The 26713-nt window shown below is 34.9% G+C and overlaps 1 protein-coding gene across 1 annotated transcript in view; it reads right to left on the reverse strand.

The window, feature by feature from the left end:
- Window positions 1-26713, reverse strand: part of WDPCP (WD repeat containing planar cell polarity effector) — a gene marked incomplete at its 3' end in the record, with an annotated part of 90286 nt that overhangs the window by 22170 nt on the left and 41403 nt on the right. Inside the window, exons 7-9 of the mRNA XM_021713173.1 lie at window positions 17890-18004; window positions 15507-15640; window positions 11902-12093 (exon numbers count right to left, since the gene is read on the reverse strand). Of these exons, the coding sequence (XP_021568848.1) occupies window positions 11902-12093; window positions 15507-15640; window positions 17890-18004 (441 nt within the window). The remainder of the gene's footprint in view (window positions 1-11901; window positions 12094-15506; window positions 15641-17889; window positions 18005-26713) is intronic.

The following is a 26713-nucleotide window of genomic DNA, read 5'->3' on the forward strand; positions in this document are numbered from 1 at the left end:
TAAATGTGGAAGATAATTTTAAACAAAGAAAAGATGTGGCTTGGAAGTCAATATTAAACTAATTTAATTGATTTATGATATTTAGCTTAGCACAGTACTTGATGTATGGTAGTGGCTCAATAAACAGTATTGATGGAATAGATTTCAAATAAGATGCATACATTTCATATTTAATTTCATGATGTTTGATTTATTTTAATTCATACTTAATGGTGTAATTTTTAAAGATAACAAATATTATTAGATTGAAAGAAACATTTCTATATTTCTATGCCTATAAAATAATGAAAACATGTCTATAAAAACAGTAAATGTGTATACAGCCATGATAAAGGTATCATGTACTATAATAAAATAAACAAGAAGTACATAGAGACAGTAAATATTCACAGAAAAAATGTTTATAAATAATTTGACTGACATGACACAAACTTTTAGTGCAAAATTTTAGGTCAATCAAGAAGAGTAAAGTGATACTTTGATATTACTGAAATGGGATATCAATATTTGTAATTGAAAGGAAAAGTAGACTGGAATTTCAATCAGAATACTGAAGTAAGATATTTTGTATTTTAATAATAGTGAGAAACAGACAATCATCAATAGAAATGGGCTTAGATAAAATATGGCAATGAGATGCAGGGGAAGAAAATTCAGGCTCAATTCTTCTAGGAAAATACTAATGTTATGGATGAAGATAATAAAAGTGAGCAAATACCTGCATTCTCAGAAGCCTTTTAAGTTATTAAAGTATGACCTATTGACTAAAGAACTACATGAAAGAAAAAATATGTTAATACATTATTAGCTATAAGACATTCATTCTGTTAGCAGATCCTTGCAAATAAGAAACAGGAAACTGCAAGTAGAATTATACAGTTAATGAAAATACTTAGAAAAATAAAGACTTTTAAAAATCCAAATTTGCACATACTAAGATATCTCTTACCTTATATTCATACAGCTTGTTTTTCTCCCAAAATAAACTTAGATTAAGTACTAGTCAGAAGATGATCAAGGCCAAGAGATGATGCTAAGATAAAGGAATGAAAAATACTGTATGTAGTGAAGGAAGAAATGCTAAGTGACAGTGCCCTGAAGAAAAGTAAAAAGAGGAGAGAAGAATCAAAAAAGAAAGGATTGTAGCAGTTGATATTCATGTAACCTATCAAGATTATTTTCAAGTTTACTCCTGCTTTCCATGAATCATGTTCATTGTTCTCATCAACACATTTCATGATCCAGAATTCCCATCTCTTATTGAATTCTTGATCTTAATCCTGTCTTCAGGTACTTCCCAGAACTGGTGAATTTTTAAACCTAATAACTCTTTAAAGATTCTTAAAATATGTATCAGAGATTTCAGGAAGTGGGCCAGTGGGAAGGCCTGTGATAATGAATGGTATAAAAAGTTCTGACAAAGGTATAGTGAATAGGCAAACAACAAGAAGGGGCAGAACAGTATAGATAATTAAGAGATTTTTAAAAGCTTTTATAAAGTGAAAAGTCTGCTGAAAGTCTGAAAATCTAAAAGAAAATCTCTGCTTAATTATAAAGATAATAAGGAGGTATAAAGAAAGCACAGAAACACTGGCATTCCACAGACTATGCAATGTTAGAAATGGCCAATGAGGGAAGACTGTTATACGAGAGATGAATGGCTGTGACCCAATGTTTTGTTTTTTGTTTGTTTGTTTGTTTTTTGAGTTGGAGTCTCTCTCTGTCGCCCAGATTGGAGTGCAGGGGCCGTTAACGGCCACTGCAGCCTCCACCTGCTGGGCTCCAGCGATCCTTCTGCCTCAAGCCTTCCAAGTAGCTGGAACTACAGGCACGCGCTACCACACCCGGTTAATTTTTTGATTTATTGTAGAGATGAGGTCTTGCCAAGTTGCCCGGGCAGGTCTCGAACCCATGGACTCAGGCAATCCACTCACCTCAGCCTCCCAAGGCGCGGGATTACAGGCTGAGCCACCGAGCCCAGCCATGTTTTGTTTTTTAAAGTTTGCTGTCATTGTTGTTTTTAAAGAAAACTGTGTGGTAAGAAAGAAGTGTTAAGAACTGAAAAACTCATAGAAAGAGCAGAAAAGATGCGTCCTAAGGATCTTGGAATTTCCCAGTTTCAAGGAAAAATAAGTTGGTAGTATTAATCTAAAGTGAATTGTCTTAGCCAGCTTTAAACCAGTCAGTTTATAGGTTGAATCCATTGAAAAAATGTATCACTGAGATAACTCATTTTTCTTTTTTAAAATATGAATTTGAAAAAAGTAGATAAAATTGGTCTATAAGTTATCAAAGGAGTTAACAGTTCAGAGAAGAAAAGACATAATCAGTCAATATGATTGATGCCATCTCTGGAAGATATTTTAAAATTAGGAAAGCACAAAAAACAGAAAAGCAATCACAGTGAGTTAGAGACAGGTTTAACATTCTCAAGTTTCATGTTTCAGAGAGGGTATATCTATTATGACCTTGTTAAAGTCACCCAATATGTAAAACAGGAAAAAAAATTATTTCAAGAGTGGCCTTTTCTGAAACTGAAAACTTTTACCAGTAGGTAACCAGGTTATTTAAAAGATTATGCAGCACCAAAAGTTCTTAGCTTATCAGTAGATTTTTTTCTGAAATCTATTTTTCCCTCCTCGCTTTGTGGAAATTTTTAGAAACAGGAGATAAAAGGTACACTTTATTTTTACTTCTTTATTATGAAACATTCAAAACACAGATAAAAGTAGAGGGAATAATATGATAAATGTGAAAAACAGCTTTATGAAATACCATTCTCTTGATTCAATTTTTTAAAAGAAAATATCACAGATACAGTTGAAGCTTGCCAGATCCAATTCTCTTTTCTCCCTCCACAGAGACAATCCTATTATAAATTTGGTATTTATGACTATGTATTTTACTATTTCATCAATCTAGAACAATGGTAGAGAACACACAGCATTATTTTCAATGTTTTAAATTTTTATATAAATGTTATCATATTGTGGTCATACTGTAATTTCTTTTTGCTCAGTTATTCTTTTGAGATTTCACATAATCACATAGCTCTAGTTCAATCATTTAAACTCCAAACAGCATTCTACCCTCTTCCAAAAGGATAACAATTACAATTAATGAACTTCATCAAAGCAAAGATATTTAAATTCATGAATTAATAATGCTATTTAAAAAACAAAAGCTAACTGGTCACATTCAGGGACTGGTAGGGAATCTATTTTCTTGAAAACCGGTGACTAGGAAAGAATCAGACATTTAACATGCTTGTCTTATATGAATACAGTCCCTGGAAAAACAAACAGGAGTTGGGTGGAAAGTATCTCCTCTGAAAGCACCATAAAATATGTTTCATTTTCCTAGATATTCAAGTTGTTCTGAAATCTTTTTACTATTACAAACAATGATGCTACAAGCACTATTGCACTTGTCTCCTTGTGCACATAGACTGGTTTTTCTTAACATAGGTGACTCACCTTCAATCGTATTAGCTATTGCTAAACTGCTCTCTTTTTTAGTTTACTAATTTACTCTCTAGTAAGTAGTGAATGAGAATTCCCTATTGCTCCACATCCTTACCTACTCAAATATATCAATTAAAAAGAAAATAGCAACAACTTTTTCAATCGCTATATCTCTTATTTTTAAAAGCTTTCAACAAAATCTGACATTTGCATACAGGATAAATATATAAATGTCTTACAAGCATAAAAAGAAAAATTTAGAAAAAGTACATATTTACTAGGAAGTGTAAGTATTCCCTTATCTATACTTTTTGGTATGTGAAATTTTAAATTTACGTTTGTACTAATAAAAATCAACCAATCCACAGAAATACTTGCTATGACACTCAACACAATACATTTAAAACATTTCATGAAAGAATAAGCAAATAGATCAATGGAACAAAATAGAGAGCCCAGAAATAGACCCACACAAATACAGTCAACTGATATTCGACAAAGTAGCAAAGGCAATTCAATAGAGAAAAGACAGTCTTTTACCTTTTTCTTTTTTTTTTGAGTTGGAGTCTCACTCTGTTGCCCAGGCTAGCCACCCCAGTGTCGACCTGCTGGGCTCCAGTGATCCTTCCGCCTCAGCCTTCCAAGTAGCCAGAACCACAGGCACACGCTACCATGCTAGGCTAATTTTATTTTATTTTATTGTAGAGATGATGTCTCGCCTTCCAAAGCACCTCAGCCTTCCAAAGTGCTGGGATTACAGGCTTGAGCCATGGCGCCTGGCCAGGACGGTATTTTCAACAAACATTACTGGAACAACTGGACATTCACATGCAAAAACATGAATCTAATCATAGGCCTTACCCTTTCACAAAATGATGGTTCAAATTAAAGGTGCTCATCATGACCATAAACATAGCATCCCTGATTCTGGAAATGTGGTAATTGTGGTACCATAGATTTTTTAATCTCTCCAAATTCCCACATAAAACAGATAGACCAACTAAAGGGCAAAATCAAAAACCCATGACAACTAGATGAGGATTAAAAGAAAGAAGGCATTGTACATAATAACTATATGATCCAAAAATAGAGATAAAGTACAACTATTTTTAATGGGAAGGGGAAATATGAGAAAAACATGTTCTCAGTAACCTATACTAGTAGTGGTAATACTAGTAGATTGTCCTGAGACTGCTGGGTGTATATTGTGGGATGAAGTAAACAATTATAGAATATTCTAATTCATCCCCTGTACCTCTACAATCTAGGATTTTTATATGGGAAGGTGAGATACAGAGGTGATACAGAAGAAGCTAAGTTTAAAATTCTCTAGTTCAGAATTTCAGTTAGAAGTATTGATATGGATTCACTTCAAATATGAATAATGTATAAAATCTCTAATTCTCTTGACTGAAGAAACCTAGAAACAATGATCAACCCAAAACAACAGCTCAATATCTCTAACACACTGACTCAAGCTTAAAATCCTATTAAAAGGAAAACCAGAGACTAGGCACAGTAGCTCACACCTGTAATCTCAGCACTTTGGGAGGCTGAAGCAAGAGGATTGCTTGAGCCCAGGAGTTTGAGACCAGTCTAGGCAATATGGGGAGACCTTGTCTCTACAAAAAATAAAAAAATAATAAAAAGTAGCTAGGCATGGTGGTGTACGCCTATAGTCTCAACTGCCCAGGAGGTTGAGGCTTGTGGTAAACCATGAGACTTGCAACAGAATGAGACATTCGACTAAAAAAAAGAAAGAAAAGAAAAGAAACCAGAGTGTCTTGGAAAAATGACTAATCCCAGGTCTGGGGCAGGAAATATACACGGAACATGCTGTCATACAAGATAGCAGAGAAGCTATCCAAGATTGCTGTGGTCATGCAAAAAGAGGAAGCAAAAAGAAAAGTCTCCCATTAGCCAAAGATGGGACAATCTAAGCTTCCAAAAGGATAACAATTACAATTAATGAACTTGATCAAAGCAAATATATTTAAATTCATGAATTAATAATGCTATTTAAAAAACAAAAGCTAGGCAGACTCGGTGGCTCAGCCTGTAATCCTGCGCCTTTGGGAGGCTGAGATGAGTGGATTGCCTGAGCCCGCGGGTTCGAGACCCGCCTGGGCAGCGAGACCTCATCTCTACAATAAATCAAAAAATCAGCCAGGCGTGGAGGCGCATGCCTGTAATTCTGGCTACTTGGAGGGCTGAGGCAGAAGGATCACCGGAGCCCAGCAGTTCGAGGCTGCGATGGCCAGGAGCAGCCACTGCACTCCAGTCTGAGTGACAGAGTGAGACTCCAACTCAAAAAAAACCAAAACACAAAAGCTAACTGGTCACATTCAGAGACTGGTAGGGAATCTATTTTCTTGAAAACCAGTGACTAGGAAAGAATCAGACATTTAACATGCTTGTCTTATATGAATACAGTCCCTGCAAAAACAAACAGGAGTTGAGTGGAAAGTGTCTCCTTATAAAAGTAAAAATGAAAAATAAATAATATAATTAGAATTTACAATTTTATAACTCAATGAATTAACGGATCTAGGAATTAAACATCAAATAGTTGCTATCATCAAAAAAGAAACAAAGAGAGAAAGAGAGAATCTGAAATTATGTGCCTCCTGACGAAAGAACACACCATCCCATATAGTCTTGCCAAAACTGACTACTAACTTGCAGAATTTTCAAATAACAGAGAAACATGTTGAACCATGCATGAATATGCAAGCAATCCAGACTGTGGGACACCACAGTTTCAACAGATAAATTTTACAGAAAAGGAATGAATGGGGGGGCTTGTGGATCGAAAGAGATTTAGATGTATATTGAAAGGCCTTAAATGACTAATACTAAACTATAGTTTCTGGAGGTGCACACTCAGATGATAAAAATTATATGTATGTGCTGGGTTTGGTGGCTCAGCCTGTAATCCCGCACCTTTGGGAGGCTGAGGTGAATGGATTGCCTGAGCCCGCGAGTTCGAGACCCGCCTGGGCAGAGAGAACTCATCTCTACAATAAATCAAAAAATCAGCCAGGCGTGGTAGCGCATGCCTGTAATTCCGACTACTTGGAAGGCTGAGGCGGAAGGATTGCCGGAGCCCAGCAGGTCGAGGCAGCGGTGGCCGGGAGCGGCTACTGCACTCCAGTCTGGGCGACAAAGTGAGATTCCAACTCAAAAAAAAACAAAAAAACAAACAAACAAAAAATTATATGTATGTACAAGAAAGTGATTAAAAATCATGATAGTGTTTAATTTGGGGGTCAGATAAGAGTTTAAGATGTGACAGAGCACCTAGAGATATGTCTGGATGTCTGCCTATTCCAGTTCTTGACTTGGGTGGTCATTCCAGGAGTGTCCCTTATAACAGCTCATTGAGCTACACATTTACTTTGTGCAGTTTTCTTTATGTGTGTTTTATTTTATAATAAATATATATTTTTTAAAACCCAGCATCCCTAAAATAGAATATCTTTGTCACTGGCTGAAAGCAATTCTTTGGAAAAGATATTTCTTAAATATTTTGGTTTTTCCGTTGAAAGCATTTATAATGCTTTCTGAATGACTCTTTTGCCATATTATATTAATATTTGGTTGCATTATTACTTTCTCATCATTTACTGCTTCTGAAAGTCACTACAAAAAGGGTTTTTTATTCTTATGGGAAAAAATTAACTTCTTGAAGTTATATCTCCACAACCCTGATAATATATTTTAAGGTTTAATAGCTCTGCTTGTTATGTTTTTCTATTAACTTGGGAAACCAATTAAGATGACTTTTTCTGAGTAAGATGTAAAATTGCCACCATACTCAGCATTATCAAAGCCATACATCCAACAAGTTAAAATATCTGCTTAAAAAAAAAAAAAAAAAAAAAAAAAGAATAAGCAGCCATCACATTATTGAAGTTGGTTCACATTATTGATAAAAGTTGGCTCAAACTAAAGGTATTTATTGGCAAAGTAAGTTATTTGACAAAGTTAATTAATAAAATACTAGTTCTAGGAACATGGTAATAACTCTCCAAAAGGAAGTATAAGGAGTATAGAAAATGTAAATGAAAACAACTATCATATTATATATGATAACCTACACTATACTATTAAAATATATTTTAAATGAATTTATTGATAAAATTTTATTTTTCTGCACTACTATATGTTGTTCAAAGGAATTATTTTTCTTAGACTACATAACTCTCTCTGTTCTGTGCTTCTAATTAAGACATGCACTGTTGTTTAGAGCTCTGTGGCATGAAATTAGACCAGCAGTTTTCTAATATCCATAAAATAAATTTTAAAATGTTTCCCCTCTGAAAGACAGATAATTCAGTCACAAAGAGCTTATTTCTATATTTCCTTTGTTTTGGTTTTTTTTTAGCTGCTTGGTAAGCCAATTTTCTACTTAGAATGTACTGTTAAAACTCTCATGCACTTTGGTATATGGGCTTTATCCTTTCCATGGTCTGCTATGCAAAAAAGATGACTTTAAAAAAAAATTTAAGTTTGCTGATTGTTAAGAGGTTGTTCTCAACTTGGATGCACATAAGAATCACCTAGGGAACCCGTAAAAGATTACTGACACTCTCTCCCCTCCAGAGATTCTGATGTAACTGGTCTAGGTGGGCCCCCTTTTTAAAGCTCTGCAGGTGATTATAATATGTTGCCATGGATAGGAACGACTATGATCCTGCCATCTTCCAAATAAAAGCTTATTATCTTTTCTAATTGAACCTAGATGGGAAATGATTTTTTTAAATTCTAGAGTTAAATAGGTCCAAAGATTAAATTTCTCCTCTACAATGCTATTTTTTTTTTGGTTTGAATTTTAGAGTTTAAGAGCAAATTATTCTAATGATTAGTTCAAGAAATCCCCTGGCTGCTCGTGAAAAAAAATTAAAGGGATATGTCTGAATACTACTTTAGTGGACTGATGGTTTTAGTTCATTATATTCTAAAAAAAATTTGCTACACTTCATATTTAAAGATTATATCTTCACATAGAAAAGAAGAAAAACAGTTACTGCACTAGAAATTTCTTTCAAAAGAAGTTCACCTTTTGCATGGTGAATTTAAATATAATTCTGAAAAAGAAATCTTTACAAATCTTTACAAATTTTTCCATTTGGCAGAATAACTAAAAGGGCCAAATCCTAAAACAAAAGTTCTTGCCCAAAAAAATGAAGTATATATATTAATATCTTAGGATCTAAAAGAGGGACATTATGCCATCAGTGGTGAATAAAAAAATCATGTGCAAATATCATATACAACTTTATAAAAATATATTCAAATGCATCAATTGGATAATTTTCTAAAAATACAAACCATGGAAAACAAAAGGGAAAAAATAGGATTCTCCAAAAACAATTCTTTAATTATGGAATGAGTAATAGAAAAAATCTACCTTCCTTGAAAGACACCACACACAGGCAGTTTTATAGGTAGGTTTTACTAAATTTTCAAGAATCAGGTCATTGTTTTTGGTACTATTTCAGAGAGTAGAAAAGGAAAAGCTAGACAAATCATTCGACAGAGCTACTACAACCTTGATAGCAAAACTAGCAAGGATAATAAAAGAAAGTAAAATTGTGTGTGCCAGTCTCCTATTTAAGCACATTGTGAAGCCTTTTAAACAGCTTTTTCAACCTTCCCTCCTTAGCATCTCTCTAAGTAGAATCAATCACCACTCCCCATGGGCTTCCACTATAGTTTACACGTACTCTTTTAGGGTGGTGCACAACGCTTTATTGAGGGGGAAGGCAGAGGGGGGTGGGGGGGAAGAGCATGGACCTCAACCAGGCGAACCTCCTGAGCTCTACCACCACTGAAAAGCACTTATACATACTCTAACCATAGCACCATTAACACTTTAATGCACTTACACATTTTCGTATTTGTTTCTTAGTGGCAGACTCTAAGATCCCTGTAGGCAGGGACAGTTTCTTATTCATATCCCCTGGTATGAAATGCAGTGCTTAGTCCATAGGCAGGCACAACAGTTGCTGGGTGACATGGCTCTTTCAGGGTGAAACACCATTGAAGTGTATATGAAGGAGGAGGGAAACAATGAGTCAGTGAGTACACTCATTTTGCTAGAACATAGTTTATATAAGGAAATAACAGTGGAAAGGTAGGTCAAGGCCAATCAGGGTGAAATTTTCTAAGTTTGGTTTTAGCATCTACTGAAGACTTTTGAGCAGGCAATGACCAAATCAGATCTGTGCTTCTGGATCTGGATAAGCACTTTTTAGAGCTGCCAAAGACCTGGAGGTGACCTATCTGGCTTAAACCTATCCTTTTAAAGATAGGAAAACTAAAGCCAGACAGGGTAGGTAATCCACAAAACGCTACAAAACGCAGAATTAAGCTAGAAACAGGCAGAAACTTGGAGTAAACTTGATTAAGGTCACACAATTAGTATATGGTACAACCAACAGGCAAACCCAGGTTTTTTCAACTCAAAAGTCCAGGCAATGAGGTATACAGATCATATGTACATCCTTTTAGGACAGTCCTAATATCATATAATGCACTTTATTTTATATAATGTACTTTATTTCAAATGAGGGTAATTTATAAAATGCATAACTAAAAGCTTATTAATTATTTTTACTTTTATTGTAAAGCAGAACATTTAATGGAATTCTAATTAGCTTGATTACATTAAGTCATTTTGATGAAGTCTTTTAAAACTCAATGAACTTCCGGACCCAAAATCAATGAAATAGTGGTCATGAACAGGAAGTAAATAGGGATAGAGAACTTGTTTGGCCTCACAAAATCTACACATAAATCTCTATAAGTAATTTTGGTCACTGCCGCAGGTTTGGAAAAGTTCTGGAACATATATACATACATAAAACTTCATGACTCTTTAGTGTTAAAAGACAGCCTGAAAGTTCATAAAACCAGTAGAGGTAGGTAGGGATAGAGAAAGCTTAAACATATTCATCTTATCTCAGTATACTAATTCTGGGAAATACTCCTTAAAGACTAAAAGATAATAGATTTAGAGGAAACTATAGGAACATACTACTTTACCCAGGTAAAATCTTTACAACTTTTTTTAAAGAGTAGGAAGAGCTCTTTAAAATTATTTTTAAAAAACAACAGGGCATTTTGTACGAAAATGAAACTGAAAATACATACATGCTCACATATATGAAATAATGATCAAACAGCTGTCAGGCATAGATAGAGTGAGGACATTGTGCTCACCCCATAGATTAGCCCTTTTATGGCTCTTGTCAGAGACAGTATACTAGACTGAGAAGGTCATTGCTCTATAGCATTACATATTCTTGCCTGAGCTATGGTTTGGCACCTCGGGCAAAGTCTTGCAAAAAACAGGTATTTAACTAATGTTTGTTAAATGATGGACTGAAGTTTGAAGAGTATAATTGGTAGCAAAGCTATCACAGGCAAGAAATCATAAGCAAACAGTAATGACAGAATAATTATAATACCAAGAACTGCAAGAGTGAACAGTGATTCTGATTTTACCATACAATATTATTGCTATAAATGTGTGTATTCATTTATGAGGCAGGACCCCAAAAAAAGGAATTTATTTATAAAAATTGTGTACTTATTCATACATGTTAAAACTCTGGTAACCTTCAAAGTACTCTCCATTTGATGGAATACAACTACAGAGACACTTTTCACTGCTCAAAACAGCTTTTGAACTCATCCATTTTGATGCCTTTTAGTGTTTCTGCTATTTTTTGTTTCATCTCTTTCTTCTACATACCAGCAAAACATTTCCCTTTGAGGATTTTTTTCATCCGGGGAAACAAAAACAAGTCTTTTGGGGCAAAATCAGGTGAATAGGAAGGGTGGAACATGGGAGTCATGCCATTTGTGGTCAAAAACTGCTGAACACTCAGCACAAGTGCATTGTCATGGTAGAAGAACCAGTCATCTGTTTGCCACACCTCAGTAAGTTTCTTCCGCAAATCATGATGCAACCTTCTCAAAACTTCCAGATAAAAATTTTGGTTGACCATTTGATCCCCAGGAACAAATTCTGAGTGTACTACAAGGGGCCCACCCTCCAAAAGATAACTTCGTTTTTTTTGGGGGGGTCCCATCTTGTATCTTCCTTAACTCTATATTCAAATAATGAAACAATAGCATACAGAGGTTAGTAATTTGGTCAAAAACAGAGAGCTAGATAGTGGCAGAGTTACCATTTGAACCCAGAAGCCTGTGCTTTTAATCACTACACTATTCCAGCCAGCCTGGAATTGTCTGAGTATCCCATAAATATGATACGTTTTAGAATCTCATTTAATATGCAATTTTCTTTTTTGAATATTTGAAAAAATAAGTTATAGGTTAAAAATTATCCACATATAGTTCAAAAGAGAAAAACTAATAATCCTATTATACTGTATTAAAATGTACATATTTATTTAAGATTTACCTCCAGTCTTCCTTGAGTATGACCCAGGAGCAGCAGATTGGCTCTATCCTTCTCAGAAGAAATGGGAGCCCAAGGCCAAGCATCATCACTAACCAGTGGCCACCAACAAACAATTATATCCTGAACACAATTGATAGCTAGATGACGCTGTGTTGTCCTGTTGATCGGGCCAGGTATTTCATAATAGGAAATCTAATGATTTAAAAAAAGCATACAGGAAATATTCATTTTAAAAGATGCAAAATCCTCAAAGTATTAAAAAAAAAATTAAAGCATCTGGAAATGTAGATACATGCAAGTAAATATGCATGTTAAACATGTGCTTAAGAAGGTGTCAGAATTTACCAAATTCTTTTGACACATATAAAAAAGACATATGTTCAAAATTCTTCCCATTTTTAGCAAAGGAGGAAAAAGGAAAAATGTGAGTTATGAAGGAATTGAATGTAGCAATCCCAATCAATACCAAAATGTACAGTCGTGGTTGCTTGACAGAATCGACCTACACATAGGATTTAAGACCAGCTGTATTAAATGACAAGTTCAGTACTGCTGACCAAGAGTGTCTGACTACTGTTTAAGACATAATACGTTAACAATGACTGACAACAATAAAAGGAAAAACAACTTGAGGCAAATATCTCTTTAAAGAATATTTGAGACATACACATATATATTCTGCATAAAAGGGATAAGCCACAGCATCATGCGTAAAAGTTTATGCAGCTTCTGAGAATTATGCTTCTCTTTCTTAGGAAGGATTTGTAGAATTTATTATTCAAACTATGTTATTTTGGAACATGGTTATTTGAAAACATAAGCACGGCACCATCTGGGTGACACATGCCAAGGAAATATAGATTGCACCGTATTTCTGCTTAAGGAATTAATGGAAGGTTGATAGCTTGGAAGAAAAAAAAAACTATCTTGCCATTGCTGGTCAGCAATAATCGAACCACTTTCTGGGGATTAAGCGCATGGCTAAGCCTACTGGACCAGACACTAGCAAAGGGCAGGGGGTCTTCTTATCAGAGAAATGCTTCTGGAGCCAGTCTCACTACATGACAGATTGCTTTCATATTCCTGTCTGCAAGGCAACAAAGGATGGCAGTAATGCGATAATGCCAGAGTGCAATGGGTGTTAAGAACCCGTTGCATTTATGTATTGTATTTAGTAAATAATCAGGCTCATCCAAATTGTGATCTCACCACTCAACCAAGGCCATTAAAATCAAGGTTAATGCTTTAATAATCCTCTGCGATTTTTTTTCAATATGGTCAAAAGGAACCCTTTTCTATTTGCATGGCCATAATATTATTGACCTCTTCATCCTCTGAATGCACATCAAAAGGAACTGAAATCAAGGTAATTACCAGTGTTGTTCTCTCATGGTAAACATTTAACTCCTGCACTGTCTCTTCACTGTTAAATAAATTGAATTGGATTTTTAAAATGTAGACAGGAAAACTTGTTAAAGGTCAATAGTTTCAGGATATGTACTCTGCAATTTTCTTTGCCAAAATTATGTCAGTCTGAAAGAATTAAATTATGGTACAACTGTAAAGAAAAGCAGAAGTACAATACTCTATATTACTTCCTTGTTATAAATCCAAATGGGCAATGACAGACAACACAGATGTACTTTATGCCCTTAAGTGTAAATTCTTATATTTAAGCTCTCAATATCATTGTTTTAACTATCTTCTTATTTGAGAGCAATATCACAATGAAATTGCTAAGTATTTAAAAATACACACACATCATTTTTATGTCTGAATTGCTGCGTAAGTATGTTACCTATTAATTTCTAAATGAGGAAACAGTTAAAATGAGCGATTGACATTTTCGGTTCTCACATAATGCATCTCACTTATGTTATTTTAAATTCATTTCCTATGAATTCTAATGTTATCAGTATTCTGTCATGATGATCAAGAGGGCAACTAAAATGAACAAATTTCTTAAAATAGCCTTCCAGGTGAGCAAAAGGCAGATTGGACTAAGTATTAAATATCTATATTTTTAAAATATTAAACAAGGAAATGAAATTCATGAGCTTTCCAAAGGGAAGCAGATTACTTCTTTATTGTATAGAAATAACGTGGAATGCCCATGGTGCTAATTTCCAAAATCCAAAGGCAGAAAAAAATAAACAAGTAAGTAATTCCCTTACTTAAGGTATAAGGGACCCAAATACTAGAGTTATTTTCCACATCTTTTTGTAAAAAAAGATGACATCCTGACAGTTTCTCCTCTGGTCTCATTAACAGGTAGCTACTATCCTTCAGCTGAGATTATATCAAGCTATCCATAACACCTACAATTAAGAAATTAGTCATACAAAATTTTATATACTAGCATTAACAATATTTACTTTAAATGGTTTTAGTTAATGCATGTTGGCATATTTTAAAGACAAATATTAGTAAATAAAAAATATCTCAAGTAAATTCCTTTAGGACTGTTAACATCTTATTTGTTTTTGGCTAATCAAATATAATAAATGAATTAAAAAGAAAATACATATTATACAAGGTTTTATAGAAGCGTCACAAAGTTGGCAAACAGAACCACATTATAGTTCATTACCACAATGAAAAAGTCATTTGATACATTTTATTCCATGTTAGAAATCTTGTTTTATAAGAATAGATGTTTCTACCAAATAAGACCAAATCCTCCTCACACCAATACCACCTCATTCGTAGTAAGAATCCCAAAGGGCAAAATGTTAAATTAAATACTATTCCAAAAACACACACAAGTTTCAAGCCACAGAGGAGTTGGCTTCTCAAACTCTTTGCCTTGCTGCAGATACTCTAGGTATGGCATAAGTGTGCATCTTTTTTAAGGAAGCTGTATATCAGCTCTGTTCCCAGTGAACAGTGAACTGTCTCAAATCCACAACACAGAGGCCGGATCAATCTTGCAAACACAAGTCATTGCTGAAAAGAGGCCTTGAAATGAAACAGCCTGGAAAATGTATTAGATACTCATCCTAGCAGAGAGTATGCCTTCCCAGCAGTTAAAATGTAAAGTGACAAAAGTTAAATACATCATATAAAATAAAAATCCTGACTTAACAGATGTGAAGTCCTTAATACAGTATGGAAGCAAATTACCTGGAGCTAAGGGAGAGATACTAACACATGAAGGAGATTTCATTTTGCATTTTTTCAAGTTATAGTTGGAAGGGAGGGTTCTTCCCACTCCTTTTTTATTATACTTTTCTATTAAACTTTTAAAATGTTTCTTCCTTGTTTCTATACTTGTGAGGTGGAAACCAGAGCAGATATCCTAGCCTAGAAAGATGATATAGGGGCCTAAAGGGAAAATGAGAGTGATGTATATACTACCACTAGCAAGAAAACCATTTTCAAAAGTGTAACTTGCTTCTATTATGTCTTTGACTTCTGTAAGTACTACACAAATTGCTCCAAAACATACCTTTGTTAGACCTACCCCCAGTGAGAGTAAAAATGAAAACTTAGGATGGCCACTGTTTACAGTGAATCAAGCTTAATCCTATAATAATTCCAACTCATGTGATACTCTAGCATACCTTAATAATTAATAATATGACTATGTAAATTGAAATCTCTACCTTATAATCCAAGGCTGAGAGTTTTTCCAGTCTTTTGTTTATATCAGGGGAATCCATCTTCTTGGTAAACTGAATAAAACATAGTTTGTTTTGTGCCAAAAATGATAAGATGATAAAATTGTCTGTGAGAAGAGCTAAAAAACACAATTTGATAATACCAAGTTAGAAAAAAATAATGAATGAATAAATCTTTTCCTCTGAAATATTACAAAAAGCTATTTTCAGAAGATGCATATTAACTGAAATCACTAAAGTCTCCTAAATACTATTATGGTATTATTATAAAATTATTAAAGATATCAGGGATAAGTCACAATCATTGATGTAATCATGCATGGATTTGGTATTTTTCTTTTTTTTCCCAGTGACTATTTCAATATACACTGATGTTTGGGGATAACCACCAAATGAGACATATTTGGAACCAGGGCTAGAAAAGTATAAAAGGAAGACTATCTTACATCTGAATGTAGAGAGGAAAACATTGACTTTTATTTGTGCTGAGACTTTAATCTTATGTTTACATGATATAAACCATCTGAGAATAAAGTTGATTTACTTGGGGATACTGATCAGTTTTCTCCACAAATCTTTTTTTTAAATTTTAAAATTTTTTCCTCAATGAAACTTCTTTTGGGAGTATACAAGCTGAATAAAATAAAGCACATTATGCCAACAGGTATATTATTTAAGTTAATATTCCACAATGAAGATTAGCAAAAATATTTCTATAACTTTATTTCTAAAGCACAAAAGTAGGCAGATAATTAATATTCATAGGTTACAGAGAGGACCATTAATGTTCCATAAAATTATTGATAAAAAATATATAAAAGAAATTTGAGAAATGTTTTATATTGTTACTAGCATAAAAACATTATTAAATGTTTTATACGTTTTTCATTACTTCCACACTCCTGGTCATGTAAGCAGTGACCAACAGTGATCTACACAATTAAAGGAGAATCTGGAGCACTGCCAAGAAATCACATTGTTATCATGTTCCCATGAGAGTGTATTATTTTGGGTACAAATAAAAGAAACAAGTGAAAAAAGATAACTCAGAGACAGAAATAGTATTGAAAATCTCCTTTTTAATTCTGATCAAGGAGCATCACTATGACAAAAGCATCAGAGCCACTATTTTATTTGTGGTGCCAAGTAAGTGGTCAATTATGAGATATATGAAAATAGAATCTCTTCCATAGGGAAGGCTCCTTAGCACCATATTTCTATAAGGAAGAGAAAGTGGAGTGCTCACAATCTTACTCCCAGCTTATTATTATCAATAATGTTGCTAATTATCTTTATCCTGCAGAGTGTTCTTTAAAATGATGTGATTGTGTCTGATTTATTCAGGGGTAGCTAGTGAGCACACACAGCAGACAGAAAGGTTTCTTTATTCTCACCTCTGTCTTTTCTGCTAGACCACACTTTCCTTTAATCATTAAATTTAAGATACTGACCACTGTCAGTCTTTCATGATAATACAATCTATTTTTAGACCTTTTTTATTCAAGGTAACTTGAATAAAAGAACATAATCTCAAAAATTCAGGAGTCAGCACAACAAAGTGAAAAGGAAAATGAGCTCTGTAGCCAGAACCTGTGTTCAAATCTCAGCTCAGGCACTTTCTAGGCATATGACTCTGGGCATATTCTTTAGTAACTCAGCTTCAGTTTTCTTATGTAAAATAATTGAAATAAGTATACCTCATATTTGCTTTCTTGTGTTAAATGAAATAGGTAGGTTGGCACCAAGCATAGAGTTTTTTATGGCTCTATAAATGTCAGTACACTTCCTGTTCAATAATTGGCTTAAAATCTTTTTCTTATGTGCTTTGTATCAATTATCTACTGATTGTGGTGTCATTTAATAAAGCCAGATTTCTCTTGGCACCGATCTTTGATATTTAGAAAATGTAGCCCCAAATCTCTCAAAAGATAGTATTCATAAGGTTTTCTTTCACTCTCTTCTTATGAGAGTAAAAGCACCAACTGGTGGCTGTATAAACATATTTATCATATTCATGTCATTTATTAAAATGTATTTGGAAATGATATTTGAAATGTTAATAATAGAAGACCTAATTTTTGAAAGAATGAAAACAAAACCCTATTTTGAAAATATGTTCACATTTTTTAAGAAAAAAGTGAAAAAAACTCAGACTATAAGCCTAACACTTAACAAGGAGACAAAAACTTTGATATTAAATATTAGTCTAAACTTGTATTGGTCCCAGGGGATGTAAGTATGCTATTACAAGCAATTACTTGTTATGTTTGCAAGTCCCCAGTGGTAATAATTAGTCTACCTGTTGGCACACTATTTCTCTTGCCCCACTGTTAATGTAAGCAATTGATTTGCACATGGGGGTAATTACCATCACTGATGGTGTCTGAGATGAGCTTCCCCACCAGGCTTCTGTCAATCATCACTTTCTCCAGCTGTGGCCCAGAAAGGCTTAGGGACACCAGCACACCTGAACCAAAGAGGAGCTAAAACCAGGTAAGGAGGAAGAGAAGGAGAAAGATATGCTATGAATGAGAATCTTTTAAAAATCTCTCCAAATATACAACTTATACAGGTATTTATGAATACATCTATACTATGACATTACAAAGGGTTTTCCTTTGTTGGAAAACAGTCCCTAACGTTCTGAGTGAAAAGAGACAAGTGGCTAAATTATGCAATGCAAAAGTGCATTGATGAAAGCTATATGCAGGAACCTAATTTAGCCCATGTTTATTAGAAGTCTAATCTTCTAAATATCTAGAAAGTAACTATGCAGAAATAACTTTTGCATTCAGAAAATGTAGTGTGTTGTACTGAAATATTTTGAAAGATTATTATTTGTATCAGAAACCAGAAGATATTTCTTGAGGTTTGATTAGCTATTGCTACACATTAAGTATAGAAGACGCCACCACTACAATATAGACAGCTAATGTTATGATTTATTTGAAATTTAAACCCTACTGACATCTAAAATTAAAAATCTTGTCATTCTAAAATATTAAAATACATGTAAATCAAGGCAATTAAGTAAAATGTTAAATTTTTAAAATCACAAATAAATAACACACTAGAAATAATTTCACAAGGAGAGATAAAGAAATATAGAGAAGCATCCAGGCTTTATCAATATCAGTGTTCATATAACCACCCAACAAAAGATGATTGGATCTCACCATTATAATTTTATACTGCTCCTTTCCATTTGTGGCATAATTCATTCATCTCCAAATGTTTAAAACTTCTGAAAGGACTATGCATATGCGTATGCTTGTTATCTATGAGATTATGAAATATCAACATTGGAAGAAATTGTTTCACCTTCAAGGCAACAGACTCAAAGCTGGTGAATCATAGAATAGCATATGGTATACAAAGAAAAAAACCCAATTGTCAGTAAACTAATCATGAACATGCTAGCCAAACCAAGACAACTACAATTTTAAACAAAACAGGGGAATCCCCCACCCACCTAGGCATCATGTTCCAGCTAGAGAGGATGATTCTGTGTTAAGACATATTTGGATGTGTGAAAGATGAGAAGCATGAGGGACCAGGATAATAAAAAGACAGACCACCATTTCTCCACTGCCTAACAGATTCCAGACAAATGAATCAGAAAAGAAAACTGAAGAATCCCCTTGTCCTAGTCACCAGAAAGCTTATCCTTACTTGACATAAAGGACTGTTCCATTTCATGCTAATTCCACTAGAGGAGGAGGACAGTGGGGGGAGGACTTAATCAACTTTATAAGTTTTGGAGACTAATAAGAGATGGTACATTTGTTCCAGGAATTTCAAAATACTTCACAAATTAATTAATCTCTACTGAATTACATCCAGCCTTGCCACATACCTTGATGGCAAATACTGATATTTCTCATTTAGGGAATTCCCCCACAGCAACATAGCATGTGGTCTTCACTCCCCAAACTCTCCTTTCCCAGACAGACAATTTTAGAATCATCCTTTATATCTATTTCTCCCCTTCATAATAGATTTTCTCTCCTTCCTCCTTTATAAAAACCATCTCTAAAATCTGTCCTCTGTTTATTTTTATCTACTAAAGTTTTACACCTATACTCAAGCATCTCTTTTCTTAATTACCCATTAACTACTAACTCCTTATGAATATTGACTGGCCACATTTATCATTATATCTTCAGTGCTTAAAATAATGCCAGTCATATAGTAGCTGCTTAATACATGTTTGGAGAAGGAATCATAACTAACTTATCATAGAATCAGATAATTCATAGTTAGAAGAAAACCTGATCTAATCTTCCACTTCCACATGACATGATGTTCCTTCTGCAGCATCCCTTCAAGGATCCATGCTTAAATACTGCCAATGACCAGGAGCTCACTATCTGACAGAAAAGATATTCTACCATGGAACAGCTATAAGCAATTAAAAGATCCTTCATTCATTGTTTTTGTTTTTGTTTTGTTTTGTTTTGCTTTGAGTAGGAGTCTCACTCTTGTTGCCCAGGCTAGAGTGCGGTGGCATCATGATCACAGCCACTGCAGCCTTGACCTGCTGTGCTCAGGCAATCCTTCTGCCTGAGTCTTCCAAATAGCTGGAACCACGGGTGTGCACCAGATTAATTTTTTTATTTATTGTAGAGACGAGGTCTTGCCAAATTGCTCAGACTGGTCTTCAACCCCTGGACGCAGGCAATCCTCTCGCCTCTGCTTCTCAAAGTACTGGGATTATAGGCGTGAGCCACCACACCCAGCAAGATCCTTCATTCACTGTTAATACAAATTAACAAAAACTGAATATTGATTATATCCCAAGCACTAGATTAAATTTCTTTGGTTTTTTTGTTTGTTTGTTTGTTTGTTTTTTGAGTTGGAGTCTCACTCAGTCGCCTAGGCTAGAGTGCAGTGGCGCGCTCACCACCACCCCAATGTCGACTTGCTGGGCTCCGGTGATCCTTCCACCTCAGCCTTCCAAGTAGCCAGAACTACAGGCATGTGCTACTGCTCCCAGCTAATTTTTTATTTATTGTAAAGATGAGGTCTCACCAAGTTGCCCGGGCTGGTTTCGAACCCATGGGTTCAGGCAATCCACTTGCCTCGGCCTCCCAAAGTGCTGGGATTACAGGCTGAATCATCGAACCTGGTCTATACTAAATTTCATGACTCAAAAAGGAATCAATCTTAAAATAGGTTAAATATTGATTAATAGAAAGAGGCAGAAATAAAAGCAAGTGAGTGTAACAAAATATTGTTACCAGTCCTATTACAGAAATACATATTGGGTAGACTAAAAGGACTGAGAAGGAGGTGGTGACTATTGAGCTTAAGGTTAAGGCTAAAACTGACTTCTTATAGCTTCCACAGTAGCCCCAGTTTTTATTCAATAGCACCCTCTTCAAATATTCAAAGACAGTAACAGTGGTAAAGAGTATAGACTCTGAAATCAGAATAAAATCAGCACTGGTTCGCACTCTTACTAGCTTATTTAACCTCTTTGTACCTTAATTTTCTCATCTGAAAATAGACATGTTAGTATGTTTTTCATTGGATGATGATTAAGTAACTTTTTACAAACAGTATTTAGGATAATGCCTGGCATGTAGTATTCAAAATTATTATTCAATAATAATTTTATCATTATTCAACAATATTAAATAGTATTCTTCAGTAATAATAGATTTTCATCATTACTTTTATGATGCTTTCTCACTATACTGTTAGCCAACTCTGAACACATTCATTTGTCTTTTTAAAAACTTTGTAACCCAGGTTGGACTCAACATGAGACATGGAACTCCAGACTCTAGGTGAGTTCGAACTAGTAAAAAGTACAATCATTTGTTGCCTTTCTCATTTGCTACAATTTCAGAAGAATATTGTTTCTAAAATATTTGCAAGTTCCTTAAGAACTCTGGAATTTAATTTTTCCAAGTCTCTAATTTTCTTTTCCTTATTTTCTGTTTTTGCCAGCACTATCATGAAATAACCCTCATCTTCTAGTAGAAACTGCCTTTTGTTCCTATGTATGAACATCTGCTATAAAATTATTTTTTAAAAAAAAACCCACACACACGCTTTTGTGGGATGAAGAAGGAAAGTGCAAACTTTGAGAGTAGGTAAAAGAAGGAACTGATGCTGAAATGGATTGAAAGGGGTGAGTGCCTGGAGCCAAAAGCATGCATGCATACATCAGGCAGACAACTGATCCATACATAGAGACAGAAGCAATGACTTGGGGACTACGGATCCTGCCCAGTGAACTAGGACATTATTGCAGAGTCCTTCTCAAAGGATAGGTACAGTCATTCATTCATCCTACAGATATATATGTCCTATAAATATAAATATATAGTATACTGTATGAGCCAGGTGCTGTTCTAGGTACTGAAAATATAGCAGTGAACAAAACAATGCCTTTGTCCTCCCTGCCTTCATGGAGATTGCATTTGAATGTGGACACAGACAATACATAGTTTTTAAATAATGTCAAATAACAATAAGAATTATGGAACAAAAATAAAGCACCGCTATTCGGAAGGCTGAGGCGGAAGGATCGCCGGAGCCCAGCAGGTCGAGGCTGCAGGGGCCGGGAGCGGCCACTGCACTCCAGTCTGGGCGACAGAGTGAGACTCCAACTCTAAAAAAAAAAAAGAAAGTAAAGCACCATAAGGATGGGGATTTCAGGAGGATGCTATTTTAAGCAGGATGACTAACAAATAAAAAGGTCTCTCTGAGGAAATGATATTTGAATACAGGCCCAAATGAAGTAAGGGAACAAGCCACATAAATATCTAGAGAAAGGGAGTTCGAGGCAGAGAGAATAGCAAATGCAAAAATTCTGAAGTGGGAATGTTTTAGGTTAGTGTAACTGGAGGAGAGTGAGTGAGAAGCACATTCACAGAGGACAAAGCTAGGGAGGTCGTCAAGGGCCAAGTTAAGCTGAACCTTGTTGATGAGAGGTCATTAGGTTTTAAGCAGCAGAAAATTATAATCTAATTTATATTTAGAAGGTGGGATCAGGGCAAGAATAAAGCAAGGAGACCATTAGGAGCCTATTGCAGTGGTCCAGATGAGAGAAGATGATGGCTTGACCTTGAATGATAATGCTGGAAGAAATGATGTGGCTGAATTTGAGATATATTGTTAAAGAGTATCTACTAGCACTTGCTAAAGGTTTGGATGTGACACACAAGAAAAAGACTCAAAGGTTTTTGGCCAAACCAACCAGATTTACAGAGATAGGACATGCTAGAGGAAAGCAAATTTAGATTATGGGGGATCCATGTTTGGTTTTAGACATACTATGTTTAAAGTGCTTATGGATATACAAGTGGAGATATTCAGTAAATAATTAGAAATGAGTCTGACATTCAAAGGAGACTTGGGGCAGGAGTTATATATTTGAGAATCATCAATAATATTAAGGTAGTAGCTAAAGTAATATTGAACAAGCTCTCCTTTAAAAAAAAAGAGTGGAAAGATAAAGTCCAACGGCTGAGCTCTGCAGCATTCCAGCCTAAAAGATCAGTTTAGCCCCCTTATTGAAACCAAGTCTGGGTCCTTGATAGGAGCAAGGTATGCCTACCATTTCAGATCTCTAAATGTCTTGTAGACTAGAGACATAGCTGACATCAGATTTTGGAATAAGAAGGTGTAAATCAATTAATAAACTAATTAATGCATTCTTATAAAACAGCCTGTGGGAAAGCATTAAGTTTCCAAGCACTGATGCCAAAGATACTCCTGGGTATGGTAAAGGAGTTAACTGTAGTTAAAAAAAAAAAAAAACTCTGAAACTCCAGGAAAGAAAATTCCAGCCCAGACAGGAATATACTCACCTCTGCCTGTTTCTCTAATATAATGGAAATGGTCTGTGTAAGATTTGGTAGGATAAGAAGGAAAAGGGACACCAAGATGACATCCTACTCCATTGCAAGGGGTTGAAGGACTTAGGCAGCTCAAACAAAAAAACAGCAGGCCAGGTGGTGAAGGAGGGATCTCTGAAACATCTGAGCAGAAGAGACTCACAAGATGAACCAATGAGAAGTCCAGTGGAATCTCCTAACACCATCCTGATTTAAATGTTGTTCTTTGTGTGAGGGGCCACTAAGGAAAAATAGAAACTAAAAAGTTTCCTGAACTTGAACATTCCTCCAGATAGAAAGTACCTTCCTTATTATTTCTGTTCTGACCATGTCTCTTTCTGTTGCCTTTATCATTTTCTCCTTCTGATTTTCTTCAATAAGCTCATACCAGAGGGGTGTTCTTTCTCTTTAAGAAACTCAAATGATTCTCAAAATCTTCAGATGGCTCTTCAAATTGGCTTCTCTTACCCTAGAACTACAGTTTTTAGATTGTGAGCACTTTCTACATGCCAGAAATATAGATGAAGAGGTTTTGGTTAGGATAGGTGGTAACTTCATAGAAGAGGTAGCTTCAAATCCATGAAGAAAATAAATACACTAAACTTTGTCTCAAGTATTGAAGAAAAACTGGTACCATAAGTAAATGTGAGTGAGCAATTTTATGATAGTGATCAAAAACAATTCCATTGAATTCAATATTCTCATTAGTTAATAAAACTTCCCCAAAATCCATGTGATTATTATTGCACCTGAGAAGAAATAAAAAGGAAAGGCATGTAGGGTCAGTAAAAATATTTTTTTAAAAATTTTTGGGAAGCTGAGGTGAGTGGATTGCCTGAGCCCATGGGTTCGAGATCTGCCTGGGCAACTTGACGAGACCTCATCTCTACAATAAATCAAAAATTAGCCAGGCATGATAACACACGCCTGTAGTTCCAGCTACTTGGAAGGCTGAGGCAGAAGGATCGCCGGAGCCCAGCAGGTCGAGGCTGCGGTGGCCGGGAGCGGCCATTGCACTCCAGTCTGGGTGACAGAGTGAGACTCCAACTCAAAACCCCCCAAAAAAACCAGAAAAATTTGTTTAAAATCAACAATGGGTGACTAGTTCAATTCATGATAAACAGACAGCTAAGATTAAACTCAAGAGATCACTAAGAGATGTGTGCGAAACAGCAGATGCTAAACACTACAATCCAGAGAGACAACAAGGTAATAGGACACTTAAAGTGGATTCTAGGGTTTGAGCAAATAACTAAAGTATTACAGAGACACTCTCCTGGAGGTCCAGTAAATCTGCATCATGATGGTACACAATGCACCCCTCAAGCTTCCCCAACAATACAATTCAAAGGATGAATTCTGGAGAAACTCAGAGAACTACAGATAGTGAAACAATTTTACATTGGGGAAATCTATGATGAAGAGGAGGATCACTGATAATTTTAGCAGATAGCATACTAGAAAGATAGCATATTTTCTATAATAATCAGCAATCATTTATTGACTATAGAGGAAAACTATGTCTAATGAATCCATTAAGTAGAGAGAGAAAAATGAATGTAGTCAAAGATTTTAAAAATTTAATTAACCTACTATGAAGACTGACTTAAGGAGAAGAAACAAACAGACAATAAATAAACAGGTATTTTTCTGGATAGAGAAGTGGGGTTCCCTACTGGTGTCATCCCCCAGTGAGGTTTCCCAAAGATTTGTATCATGTTATTCAATATATGAAATAGATACATGCCTGGAAATCTGCCTACTACACCTACTGTAAGAAATCTCATTTTCTTACTATTCCCATTATAAAACAAATGATGCTACAATTTAATCCCTAATGTAATTTTAAAATTCAGTTAATTATATTTACATAAAGGTAAAATAATTAATTGTTCCTAGAAAAAATTTATAATCATGGTCAAATTCAAAAAACAAAGCAAAGGTAAAGTTTATATTTGTCCATAGTTTAAGGGTCTGAAAGGATAAAAGCAGTGGTAAGAAGTTAACAAGAATACAAACCAGACAATACATTACTTTTATATAATATTTTATAACTTACAGAAGACTTTTACATAATGTAAAATGCCAGTTAAGTTTGGTATATAAGTTTACAAGTTTAAAAAAATAATGGTAATAATGTTAATCTCCATGCTAATTCCCAACTAGAAGGATAATACAACTAACCAAAGGTCTCATAATTAGTGAGAAAATAAGAGACCAAGATGGGTCTATTAATGACAAATCCTATACTCTTTCATTGCTGATGAGGAATTAATAACCTTCACTTCCACTATCAGTTGACGTCCATAAAATATCCCACTTGGTTTTCCTCGCTTTAGCTCTTTTCTTAACTCAAAACCAGTCTCCCTCTAAACCAATGTTCTCATCTGGGGGTGATTTTGGCCACCAAGGGACATGACTTCTGGCATTGTCTGGAGACACTGGTTGCCACCATCTCTATATATTAGCCACCTCCATAGAGCCTCACCTAAAAAGAGTGCTTGTGAGTTTCTGTGGAGGCAAAGGTGTTTTCCATGTCTCCATCAGGCAGATATGGAAACTTCTCAAATTCTAATCAACACTTTTCTCACATTATGAAAGGGTAATGTGGTATGCTGTGCTCTCTCTGAATAAGGACTTGATCAAAATGGAATGGTGGGCTGTACACAGTCCAGATCAGAAATATGGAAGAAACCTGCTCTGAGTATCTTTAACCATGTTCAGGGTTATGACTCCAATGACTAATGCCATTTTCAAGATAGAGCCCCAGGGTAAGACATGGAGCTAACTTAGCTTGATAGAAATATCCTGTTAGAACACCTCCTTGCTTTTGTTCTACTTCACTGTTCCCCAGTCAGTCTTCTTATCTACACTTTAGTCTCTTGAGCAATTCATCCATCAGGTGGGAAAGCCTCAAGCAAATGAGCAATGTCTATGATACCAGATATATCTCACATTGTAAGTTAATAAATTGCCATTTCATTTAATAAATCAGTCACTTCTGAGTTTGGCTATTGTGAATGTTGCTAGTACAAGAAAATAAATGAAGATAACATAAAAGATAGATAAGTTTAATTAATTAGAAATTTTTCATCCAACTCCATGATAGTGGGGTAGAACTTTTTAAAAGTTACAGACCTACACAGTATTATCACTGCATTTCACTAACGAAAAAAAACAAAAGTAGTATGTGTACATATATGCATATTGAAACTGTATAAACACAAGAAAGTGTCAGAAATAATCAAAACTGTTGACAATAGGTATCTCACAGATTGAGAGCTGGAGGGCAGGAACTTTAACTTCTTATACATTTTTTAAAAATTGATGTTAGGGATAATT

The sequence above is a fragment of the Carlito syrichta genome, unplaced genomic scaffold, assembly GCF_000164805.1.
Source record: "Carlito syrichta isolate Samal-C Ts95f unplaced genomic scaffold, Tarsius_syrichta-2.0.1 Scaffold304329, whole genome shotgun sequence".
Taxonomy (NCBI): domain Eukaryota; kingdom Metazoa; phylum Chordata; class Mammalia; order Primates; family Tarsiidae; genus Carlito; species Carlito syrichta.